Source organism: Cricetulus griseus, chromosome 4 (genome assembly GCF_003668045.3).
Source record: "Cricetulus griseus strain 17A/GY chromosome 4, alternate assembly CriGri-PICRH-1.0, whole genome shotgun sequence".
In the NCBI taxonomy this organism is placed as follows: domain Eukaryota; kingdom Metazoa; phylum Chordata; class Mammalia; order Rodentia; family Cricetidae; genus Cricetulus; species Cricetulus griseus.
The window spans coordinates 101,300,311-101,311,718 of NC_048597.1; the positions used below are offsets into that span (position 1 = coordinate 101,300,311).

The 11,408-nt window shown below is 44.9% G+C and overlaps 1 protein-coding gene across 2 annotated transcripts in view; it reads left to right on the plus strand.

Moving 5' to 3' along the window:
- Positions 1-11,408, plus strand: part of Naa25 (N-alpha-acetyltransferase 25, NatB auxiliary subunit) — a 44,593-nt gene that overhangs the window by 27,756 nt on the left and 5,429 nt on the right. For both annotated transcript variants that reach the window (XM_027414091.2, XM_027414092.2), the window contains 8 exons: positions 2,404-2,555; positions 3,344-3,469; positions 4,844-5,087; positions 5,764-5,887; positions 7,153-7,218; positions 8,155-8,252; positions 9,405-9,515; positions 11,057-11,203. In XM_027414091.2, coding sequence (XP_027269892.1) covers positions 2,404-2,555; positions 3,344-3,469; positions 4,844-5,087; positions 5,764-5,887; positions 7,153-7,218; positions 8,155-8,252; positions 9,405-9,515; positions 11,057-11,203 — 1,068 coding nt within the window. The remainder of the gene's footprint in view (positions 1-2,403; positions 2,556-3,343; positions 3,470-4,843; positions 5,088-5,763; positions 5,888-7,152; positions 7,219-8,154; positions 8,253-9,404; positions 9,516-11,056; positions 11,204-11,408) is intronic.

Here is an 11,408-nt window from a genome sequence, read left to right on the forward strand (position 1 = left end):
GATGAATTAGCGTTTTATTGATCGTGGAGTAAAGTATAAACTCAGAGTTTAGAGTAGCCCATTTAGAGTAGCCCATCTATAAGGACCTGAGGCAGCAGTGCCTGTGTACCCAGTAAGGAAGCAGAGCCCTGGGCCTGTTGGAGTGGCTTTCTGCAAAGCCCAAACACCATGTTCTACAGCTATCATTCTCTGGTTTTGGAGGTTTCCTAATTGCTCTTTCCCTTGGGTAACTAGTATATTTGACTTCCTAATTAGTCTTCTACATAGAGCTTTTTAAGAAGCAAACCCGCTGTTGTTGGTGGGCTTTGTGCTGTGGTGTGAAAATTATCTTTGGATGTCTGTCTGCTGTCATTTACTTGGGAATCAGTGTTAGGGTTCCTCATTGCCAAAAGTCACTTAAATGTTTATGGTTTTAAAAGCTTGATTTTGGGTGACAGAGACATGGCACAGTGGTGAAGAGCTTGCCGGACTTGCAGGGCTTGAGTCTACCTCAGGCAAAATACTACCAGGGAATCTGCCCAAACACACATCACAGAAATAAAAATAGTAAAAATCTTTTCAGAGTTCTCTCTGAAGTCTCTGTTTTAGGTATTCATAAAGGTCATTCTTTAAAATCTGATACCCATGTAGATTTGCTAATTTTCACAGTGATCAGGGTTCATTTCAGGGGTCCTTCTAGCCTCGCTGGTACACAAATGAGTGGGCGTGATGAGGATGCACTCTCTGGTCAGTAGTCCTCAGTGTGCCTGTGCTGCTGTTTGGCTGCATTCCACAAGGCATAAGGCCTCAGCAGTGATGTTCTCAGCCTCCTGCTATGCTCCCTGGGCCCTTGGCTAGCTCTGCAGAGCCACTTTATTGTGGTATTTAAGGGGACTATGTCGGTCGAATGGACAGAAATCTGAAGCCACTCCTGGCTTGTTAACTGACTATATGTATCCCCTGATTGCCCTTGTTTCTCTCTTTGGAAAGCTATTGTCTTTTCTCACAAGTGATGTTCCATGGGCCACTGAGGTTCCCACTGAAAGAAGGCTGGGTCTCATGTTGGAACTGCATTCTGTGTAGAACCACGAAAGTCCTATTTCCATCCTGGCTACTTGGAAGTGTTTTCAAGCTGTCAGTTCCCATTGCAAGGGTCAGCAGTCAACCCTGTGTGGCTTCTAAGTTGGGGACTAGAGGAGAGAAGAGTGTGATAAGTGTGGGCCTCTTGATGGGGCATGCTGTTGTCCGAAGTCAAGCTGGCAGGTAGTCCTAAACCCGCAGGATCACACATAATCTTTTTAATTTTCTTGTGTCCGTCCGTCTTTAATCTCTCCAGATACTGCAGGCAAACAGCTGGCCGAGGTGTCCCCTGGGGGTTTAAAAGCCGCATCGAATGCAGTTGACTTAGCGCCTGTGGCACAACCCCACGGCCTGAAATGAACCCTGCGAGGCTGTGTATCAGAGGGTATGTTGTTGACTATTGGCCTATTTTCCTACTGGGCAAATTACTCAGGCATAGTAGAAATGGGGGCAGAGCAAGCAAATAAGGCTAGGCAAAAGACAGGCTTTTCCAGAAAGTGTCTTCAGGGCAGACATCAGCATTGAGTGAAACACTTCCTTGGCCCACAGGGGTGATCTGTCTTCTGTTCCTGGTGGCTTCCACCCACTCTGAAGCGTTCTTCTGTTGCACCAGTGCTTGATAAGGAACTCTTGTCTTGCCTCTGTCTGCAGGGTTTCATCTGATGATTTTAATCTGTAGTTAAATACATGCGTGTGAGGGCTCCCTCCCCTTCCCTTAGTTGTCTAGTGTAATTTCTAGCAGTTTGTGTGCTCAGGCAACTTGGTTCTTGACATTGTCCTCAGAGTAGGTGGCATTCCTGTTGATGGGTCTTGTTGTTTGTTGTCTTCTTTCTGTCCTGCTGAGAAACTCATCTGCCTATGTCTGATACCGTCTTCAGACAGAACCAACCAAGGAGCAGTCTCTTTCTGAATTCAGGAGAGGGTTTCATTTGGGGCCCATGGGGTAGGATTGTGGACTTATGACATCTTTGAAATCTTTGAACATAGCACAGTTTGTCTTAGAATTGGAGAGATACTGGGTAAGATCTGCATTTGCCACATTTTTGGCTGACGTGATAGAACATCCTCTAGTCCTGTTGCCATGAAAGGCATGAGTGCTAAGACAGGGCTGAGACAGTAGGAACTGCCTCAGGGCTGCAGTGTAGTGGAGGAGACATTTGACTCTGCTGCAGGAAGAAAGAAAAGTAACTTTATTCATGACTGGGACTGTGCTGTGTGGCCCAGACCTTCAGAGATTGGACCAGAGCCTTGGCTGTAGTTTGGGTATTTAGTTGGCTGGCAAGCTTTGCTTCTATTGCCTGAACTGTGGAGTATTTATACCAAGGTGGTGTCTTTCCTTCTCAGACCTCAGAATACATTATTCAAGCTTACAAATACGGTGCATTTGAGAAGATCCCAGAGTTTATCGCTTTTAGGAATAGGCTGAATAATTCTCTCCACTTTGCACAAGTGCGCACTGAACGGATGCTGTTAGACCTTCTACTTGAAGCAAACATGTAAGTATGTGATGAGAGGCCAAGAGGGATTGAGGGTCCAGGTCAGATGTTAATGGCTGTCAGCAGCAGAGCTAAGAGGAAAATGGAGGACAGGAAGAGAAGAGAAGCTGCAAACAGGGAGACATAGAACCTTGACCCTGTCATGGAGAATGCTGGAGGGCTGAGGCTGTGTCTCAGATCTAGTAGAGCCGCCTGCCCTGGGAACTAACCCTCCTCCCTGTAGTGCTTTTGAGGCCTCTTCCCTGGACAGGCTTCAGGAGCAGGGTGTTCTGTATTCTGCTGAACACCAAAAGGCTTTTGCTTGCTGTCATAGCTTGTCTCGGATTTATGAGACCATGTTTTCTAAAGTAGATCCTTTTTCTTTTTCCGGTAAAAGAAAGTCCTGGCTAATGTTTCCATGGTGTATTGTTACAGAAATAAAACCTTAGGGTTGGGGAGATGGCTCAGTAGGTAAAATGATTGTTGTGTGGCTGTGAGGACATGAGTTGTGATCTCCAACACCCAAATAAAAAGTCAGGCATGGCCTTGCATGCCTATAATCATGTGCTAGGGGGGCCAGTGCTGTCAGGAGGGACATGTGGCTCACCGGCAGCCGGCCCAGCCAAATGGTGAGTTCGAGGTTCAGTGAGACGCTTGTCTTCAAAACAAGGGAGGGCAGGGGGAGGGGGATACCTGGTGTGTACTTCTGGTCTCTTCAGGCACACACAGTCATAAAGTCTTGCATGTGCAACACATATGTGCACATGTATGTGCTCAAACACGGTCTAAGCAAACCTTCTGTATTACAGATCAACTAGCTTGGCAGAAAGTATCAAATCAATGAATCTGAGACCAGAGGAAGATGATGTTCCATGGGAAGATTTGAGAGACAACAGAGACTTGGATGTTTTCTTTAGCTGGGATCCAAAGGACAGGTAAGAGGGGCTCAGCTCTGAAAAGTCAGTGTGAATCTAAAACTTTCAAAAAATTTTCCCTTTATACAAATATACATGTTCATTGTTGGAATCAGAGAGCCTAGTTGCCCCGCACGCCCCACTCCAGTGCTGGGCCTGCTAAGTAGGTCTGTCCTTGGTGTGTGTAAGTGCCAGGTGATTCAAGGTATGGGATGACTTGCAGTTCCCTAGGCATCTGAGAGGAAGGTAGAAAACATTTTTATGTGATGTTGGCTCTTCCTAGCACTATATAGAGGCTTATAATCTCTATTAGGCTCTAGAGGGTATTGACAGGTGTGTTTGTGCACTGTGTTTGTGCATATATGTGGTATGTGTATACAAAAGGATTCTTTTTTTTTAAAGCAATACAAAAGGTTGTAATGATATCAGTGTTTATTAGCTAGGTGTGGTTGTTCACTCCTGGAGTCAGAGGCAGGCAGAACTCTGTGAGGATAGAGTTTCAGGACAGCCAGGGCTACACAGTATGATCTTGTTTCAAGGGAAGAAAAGTTAAAACTTCTTAATAATAGATGTTCTATTCTAAGTCACATGCAAACATGAATAGCCCTGGCAGGACAAAAATTGAAGGACTAGCCATGCACTGCCCTCTGCCTACTCAGCAACCTGAGAGGTTAGAGGCAGGTGAATCATGAGTTCAAGGTTATCCTTGAACATGACAGCATGTTCAAGGCCTATTCTACACGAAGCCCCATTTCAATGAAATAATCAAATAAAACAAACCTCCTGAGGCCTCCTGTGATTCTTTGAAAAGAAACTTCTCAGCCACCAGAAGAGCTGCGTTTGCCCATCCTTATCCTATACATTCAAGTGAGTTTCAGATTGTTAGCCTGTATGCCCCTTCTTCAGAGGGGTCAGAGGAGCCAGCAAGATAGCTCAGTGGGGAGAGGGGCTTGCCACCAACCTGAGTTCAATTCTTGGGACCTTTCTAGAGTAAAAGAGACTCATCCTTCGGGTGTTCTGTGCCAGCAAACTGAGCCCCAGTATAGTATATATGCTTATATACTTTTGTATAGAGAATTCTGAAGGGGTTTGTGTGAGTTTGTGGACTTTTGAGTGTTTGAGTAGTTGCATTCTTCACTACCTACCTTGTTTTTCTAGCATTTCTGCTTTTTTGTGTTATTTGTGTTTTAATCATCAAAGCAAATGCTCTGAATGGGGAGCTGACCTGTTGGTAAGGCTGCCATGCCCCGCTTATCTTGTGAAGCAGGCAGGAGTCAGATGTTTGCCCCAGGCAGAAACTATACTGAGGTTTCCTGACAGGTGAAAGGAAACGCTCAAAGCTCTAAAGGCAACAGGCTGAGTAAAATGCACGGTCTGGGGATGTTTTTGTTTAAGGAATGTTTCTGAAGAGCATAAGAAACTCTCCTTGGAGGAGGAGACCATGTGGTTAAGAATTCGCACCTTAACGCTGAGGCTCATCAGTGGACTTCCGAGTCTTACCCACCCTGTGGAGCCAAAGAACTCAGAGAAGACCTCCGAGAATGGTGTGTCCTCCCGGATTGACATTCTTCGTTTGCTCCTCCAACAGCTAGAAGTGGCCGTGGAGACGGGGAAGCGATTTATTGAGAAGGAAATTCAGGTATCAATAAGTATTTGCTATTGGAGGCGCAATAATTACACCCGCAAGTTGTCTTTTAATGCATAGTGAAGAGCACATTTTGGTTCTAGTTTGTGTCTCTGTGAGAAAGAGGGATTTGATAGTTTTGAGCCATTTGAGGGTTTTGCCCTAGACTCATTTGTCTAGACTTACTAGTCAGGAAAAGCAAAATAGCTTTTTGTGGTTTTTATTTGTTTTGTTTTCCTTTTTTCTTCTTCTTCTTTTTTTTTTTTTTCTTCCTCTCTTCTTTTCTTTTTTGAGATAGGCTCTTGGTCTATAGTTCTGGATGGCGTTGAATTTGAAGTCTTCCTGCTTTGGTGTTGGGACCACAGGTACACACCACCATGCCCTGCTAGTATATATGGCTCTTTTGTTGTTATTATGGGAAGGCGGTTACTAGTTTTCTTTTTTTTTTGGTTTATCAAGACAGGGTTTCTCTGTGGCTTTGGAGGCTGTCCTGGAACTAGCTCTTGTAGACCAGGCTGGCCTCGAACTGACAGAGATCCGCCTGCCTCTGCCTCCCGAGTGCTGGGATTAAAGGCGTGCGCCACCATCGCCCGGCTACTAGTTTTCTTAGGAGTGGGTTTTATGCAGTAGTCACCAGTCCTGTTTTCATACTTTGTGTGAATTACACATGTGGTTTTCTCTCTTTTTCCAGTATCCCTTCCTTGGGCCTGTCCCCACCAGGATGGGCAGGTTCTTCAGCTCTGGTTGCTGTCAGTGCCAGGTCCGCTCCTTTCATCTTGTCAGTGATGTGTATGAGCTTGATACCAGTGGCTTAGGTAAGTGTGCACAGGCATTCATTTATCATTAACATTTTAGTAAGTGAATGAATACTGAAATGTTACTAGGATCCTAAACTTAAGGAGAATCAAGAATACCCATAGGCTGAGCCCCACCCCTAGGCTTCCATCAGAGCTGATTCATCTGTGCTTGGAACACAGCTGGCGAGTCCTGCTTAGACTAGAGCCCTTGGACAGAGGAGCAGTCATTGCCCCTCTTCCCTTTGCAGTTCTGCTTTTTTTTCCCCCCCTTCGTTTTTGGTTTTTCGAGACAGGGTTTCTCTGTGTAGCTTTTGGAGCCTGTCCTGGCACTTGCTCTGTGGACCAGGCTGGCCTCGAACTCAAGGAAATCTGCCTGCCTTTGCCTCTCAAGTGCTGGGATTAAAGGTGTACACCAACCCTGCCCAGCTCAGTTCTGCCTCTTTTTCCCCCTGTGTCTGTCTTTCAGTAGTGGACTGTAAATGTCTGGGGTCTCAGGAGGAAAACGCCCCTGCCGTGATTTGATTGTTGATATCAAGTTTACTGTTGCTTTTTAGAATTCTCATTAATTTAAAATGATTATTGTAAGTGTATGGGTGTTTTGCCTGTGTGTATTTCTGTCCATCATGAGCATGCCTGGTGCCCTCAGAGGCCAGAAGCGGGGTCAGTGTCAGATCCCCCTGGACCTGAAGTAACAGTTGTGGGTTAGGATGTGCGTGCATGCTAGGAATTAAACCTGGTTCTTCTGCAAGAGCAGCCAGTGCTCTTGACTGCTGAGTCATCTTTCCAACCCCAACTTTTAATTGTGTGTTTTGGGGTGTACACATAAGGGCAGGTGCCAGTGGAAACTGGAGTTACCAGCTCCCCTGGAGTTGGAGTTAGAGGCTGTTGTGAACTACCTTAGATGTGTACTGGGAACTGAACTCAGGTTCTCTGCAAGAGTAGTATATGCTCCTAGCCACTGAGCCATCTCTCCAAATTTGCTATGGCAGATGTGTGTGTGTGTGTGTGTGTGTATATGTGCCACATTGTTCTTGGAGAGTCACAGGACAACTCATAGGAGTCAGTTTTCTCTTTCTACCATGTGGGTCCCAGGGATTAAATTCAGGTCCTGAAGCTTGATGACAATTGTGTTTCCAGCAAGCATAGCTGTGAGCTGGCCTTGAGCTCAATCCTGCTGCACCAGTGTCTTGGGTGCTGGGATCACAGCTATGTGCAGTCGTGCCCAGTTTGGTTCTTTTTCTTTCTACAAATACAAAGGTTGATTATTTGTTTTTCAATTTTAGAGGGTACAGTCGATATACAGGAACGGATAGAAAATAGTCTTACATCTTTACTAGAACTATTAAAAGGTAAGTTCTTACTGTAGTTTTTTGAATTTTGCCTGCATGTCTAACAATAGCTCAGTGTTTAAGAATATGTAAACAATAGCCATGCGTTGGTGGCACACACCTTTAATCCCAGCACTCGGGAGGCAGAGGTAGGTGGATCTCTGTGAGTTCGAGACCAGCCTGGTCTACAAGAGCTAGTTCCAGGACAGCCTCCAAAGCCACAGAGAAACCCTGTCTCAAAAAACCAGGAAAAAAAAAAAGAAAGAAAGAAAGAAAGAAAGAAAGAAAGAAAGAAAGAAAGAAAAGGATATGTAAAAATATGTAAGGATTTGGAAATAATCATATATCTCTTCTCCCCACCCCACCCCCCCAGCTCATGCATGCCTTCGCTGGCCTCAAACTCACAGAGATCCTCTTGCCTCTGCCTCCTAAGTGCTGGGAGTAAAGGTGTGCACCACCATTGCCCAATAGCATGTATCATTTTAAGGGTACTTTTTATATTTTGGAGACTATAGAACAATCATTAGGACTTTTTACTTCATATGCATTGGGTCTTTTTCTTTGTTTGGAGGAGATTTTTGGTTTTGGTGGTGGTACTAGGGATGGAATCTGGGACATTGATTGGGCCAGGCAAGCAGTGACACTGAGCTATACTCGCACTCCCTTGTAGTATTATTTATTTATTTATTTATTTATTTATTTATTTATTTATTTTGCTTTTTGAAACAGGGTCTCATTTTGTACCTCTGGGAAGCTTGGGACTTAGTATGTACCAGACTGGCCTTGTTCTCAGAGATCTGCCTGCCTCTGCGTCCCAGTGCTGATATTAAAGGCATGGTGGCCACTGTGCCCAGCTTGGGTTAACTTCTTACATCACTTATTTTCAGATTCTACACCATGTTTCTAAAAGTGTGGAAACTTAAGGAGAATAAAGCGTAAAACCTCTTCCTTCCTCAGGTGTCTTCAGCACGTGTAAAGGTGAACTCTTAGAAGTTACAGATGGTAACGTGAAGACACAGCCTGCCATCCTGGAGAATCTGGTCTTCTTTGTGGAGGTGTGTTGTGTCTCCATCCATCCTGAGAGCACAGGCAGGACTTTACATCCAGTTTCACATTGTTTTCTAAACTGGTGTCATTCCTTATGCCTAGGGACAGCTTCCGAGTGGCATGCTTCTTTTCTAAGATTCTCCCAATCCGTTTGTCCCACTTCCTTTGGCTCTTTACTTTAGGTCATTCCTCCAGCTGTTTTTACTAATTACCTTGCATTCTTCATTATGAAGGAGTCTGGAGGATGATAGAATACAACTTTCTTCCCATCTTGCTTTTTTGAGACAGAGTGTTAGTTACTGTGTAGTCAAGGCTGACTTTGAACTCTGAATCCTCCTGCCTCAGCTTCCCAGGTACTGGAGTCATGGACACCTGCTAGCACACCTAGTAGCAAAACTGTTGTGTCTTAGCCAGATTCTTTTTGTCATTATTGGTTTAGGTTTGTGTGTATATGTGTGTGGCCCTGCGTGGGGTTATGTGTACCTGTGCACAGGTACCTACAAATGGCCAGAGGGCATCAACCTCCTCAAACTGGAGTCACAGGCAGTTATGAGCTGTCATGTGAGTTCTGGGCATCAATTCCAGGTCTTCTGCAAGAACAGCCAGCACTTTGAACTACAGAGTGTTCCCAAAGCCAGTAGCCATATTTCTTTTAACCATGTCTCCCTTTTTCCTGTGGCCTGCAGTCTCCTGAAGGGTTTACACTGCTCTGGTGACTGGTAATGAGTGCCAAGTAGTCACTGATCACACTGTGGAACAGGAGCTGACTGAATGCTCCAGGATGGGTTTCTAGCTAAGAATTCACAAGTTTGCTGCTGAGTCCACACTGTAAGGAACTCTTGGGTCCCTTGCCCTGGGGTGTGGACTTAACACTCACAAAGGAACTTAGAGAAGTGAAGTAAAATGGAGTCTAGCAGATTTGAATCGGAAGGAAGGATGAGGACGCTAGGCTGTTGGAGTGAGAAACTGTATGAAGGAATGTCTTCAAAGGAAGAATAGTTCATTCTGGCTCACAGTCACAGTTTTCAGTTCTTGTTGACTTTTCCCATCACCATGGTCTCCGGAGGGCTTCTGCGGAACTGCCAGTTGTCTGTCCCTAACTGCTGTTTTGACACCTTATTGGAATCCATACTGACTAATTTGCACATTTCCTCTTTCAGACTGTCTCTGTCATCCTTTGGGTATCCAGTTACTGTGAGAGTGTCTTGCGACCATACAAATTAAATATACAGAAAAAGAAAAAGAAGAAAAAAGAGACCAGCATCATCATGGTAATAACATGCCTGCCTTTGCCTCATGCTATGTGAGTCTTTAGGGCTTTTCTGAAAAAGCCTGGCCTTTTCTTGACTTTGATCATCAACACCCCAGTAGGTGGGACAACAAGTATGTGTTGTTTGAGACACTCTGTCCTATCTCAGCGTCCTAAGAGCTCTTTCCCCAGTTACACCCTCTCAGTGAAAGGGACAGACTAATGTCACCATAAAGGTCCTTCTCTAGGTTATCACTTGGACAAATCTGCTGTCTTGTCAATTGACACATCTCAAAGAACAACTTCGTACCCAAGGTGCTTACACCAAACCTATGTTGTCAAGGTGTTGACATGGAACCATGGTCTTGGAAGGCTTGAGAGTTCAGAGTACCTGTTCGTCCCAACCACACCCTTGCTTTCCTTTCCAAAGTGCTGGATTCCTGTGATGAGGCCTTTAGTTGCCGTCTCCCCACTGTCTTTGCATCTGAACACTCCTTATCCTTTTGTCTATTTTGAAGAGTTTAGGCATGTGTGTGACAATTGTCACTACTGAAACTTATTATATTCTTAGATACAGGCAGAAATTGAGGTTAGACATAAGCACTGTTACTTCATTAAATTAGGAAACATTAAGGTTTGTGTCCCATTCTTGACATTTTAGTGTTCTATGAAGGAAGTGTCTCCCTGGTTCATCACAGATGTTCCTCTTTCCTTCTGTGATTAAAAATTAGATATGGCACTTGGGAACGGGCTCAGTGGCTAGGAGAGCTTGCTTTGCTCCATAGAACCTGATTTGGTTCTCTGCATCCGCATGAAATGGCTCACAACCTCCTTTATCTCTAGCTCTAGAGGATCAGACACCATCTTCTGGCCTACACACACACACACGCACGCACGCACGCACGCACGCACGCACGCACGCACGCACGCACGCACGCACGCACGCACGCACAGTGTAGATTGCCAGTTTGCTGTTGGGCTTGCCTGTCTCTGCCTCCTGAGTGCTAGGATTACGGCCAGCATTTATGTGGTTGCTGGGTCCAACACTTGTAAGGTTTTTTTACCCATTGTGCTACCTCCCCAGTCCTGAAAATAAAGCCTTGTTTCCCTCCCTATCCTGTACTGTTCTTGCATATTTCCAGCCCGCAGGAGTCATAAACAACTCACACGCTTTTCTGTTAGTTCTTCTCCAGCTCATGCTGGGAAATAGGAAATACAAATTCATTTAAAAAAAGTATAGTTCGAGACCAGCCTCTACAAAAGCTAGTTCCAGGAGAGCCTCCAAAACCATGGAGAAACCCCGTCTCGAAAAATAAAAAAAAAAGTATAAACCCTGGATACAGTTTCCTGCCTAGACTAATCTCCAGTATTTTTTTTCCCATCCAAAGGCTGTCTAAACCATCAGTTAGCAGCTAATTGGTTACTCCAGGCTGTCTTACTATCCCAGTGTGTCCATCCCTGTGGGCAAAGCACTGGGCAGTGGGAAGTTTGCGTTCGTAACTCGTGCTGGAAACAGGAGATGCTCAGAAGGCTTTTTAATATTTTTGATCTTCTTTGCCTCAGCCTCCAGTCTTCACCACTTTCCAAGACTATGTTACTGGACTTCAGACTCTAATTTCCAACGTTGTGGATCATATTAAAGGACTTGAAACACATCTAATTGCACTTAAACTTGAGGAACTCACGTTAGAAGACACGTGTATCTCTCCGGTAAGAGATGCTAGGCTAGCAGCATGCCCTCTGCACATGTTGAAATCTTTTTAGGAGGACTAGTTACTGTTTAGCTCATCATTCTCTTCATCTGTAAGACCCAGAACAAGAGGATGCTTTGGATGTCGCTTTGTTATTGTGGTGGTGGTTTTTAAAAGTACATTGAGGTAATAGGTTTTTCTTCCTCTTCCATCCCCCAACCCAA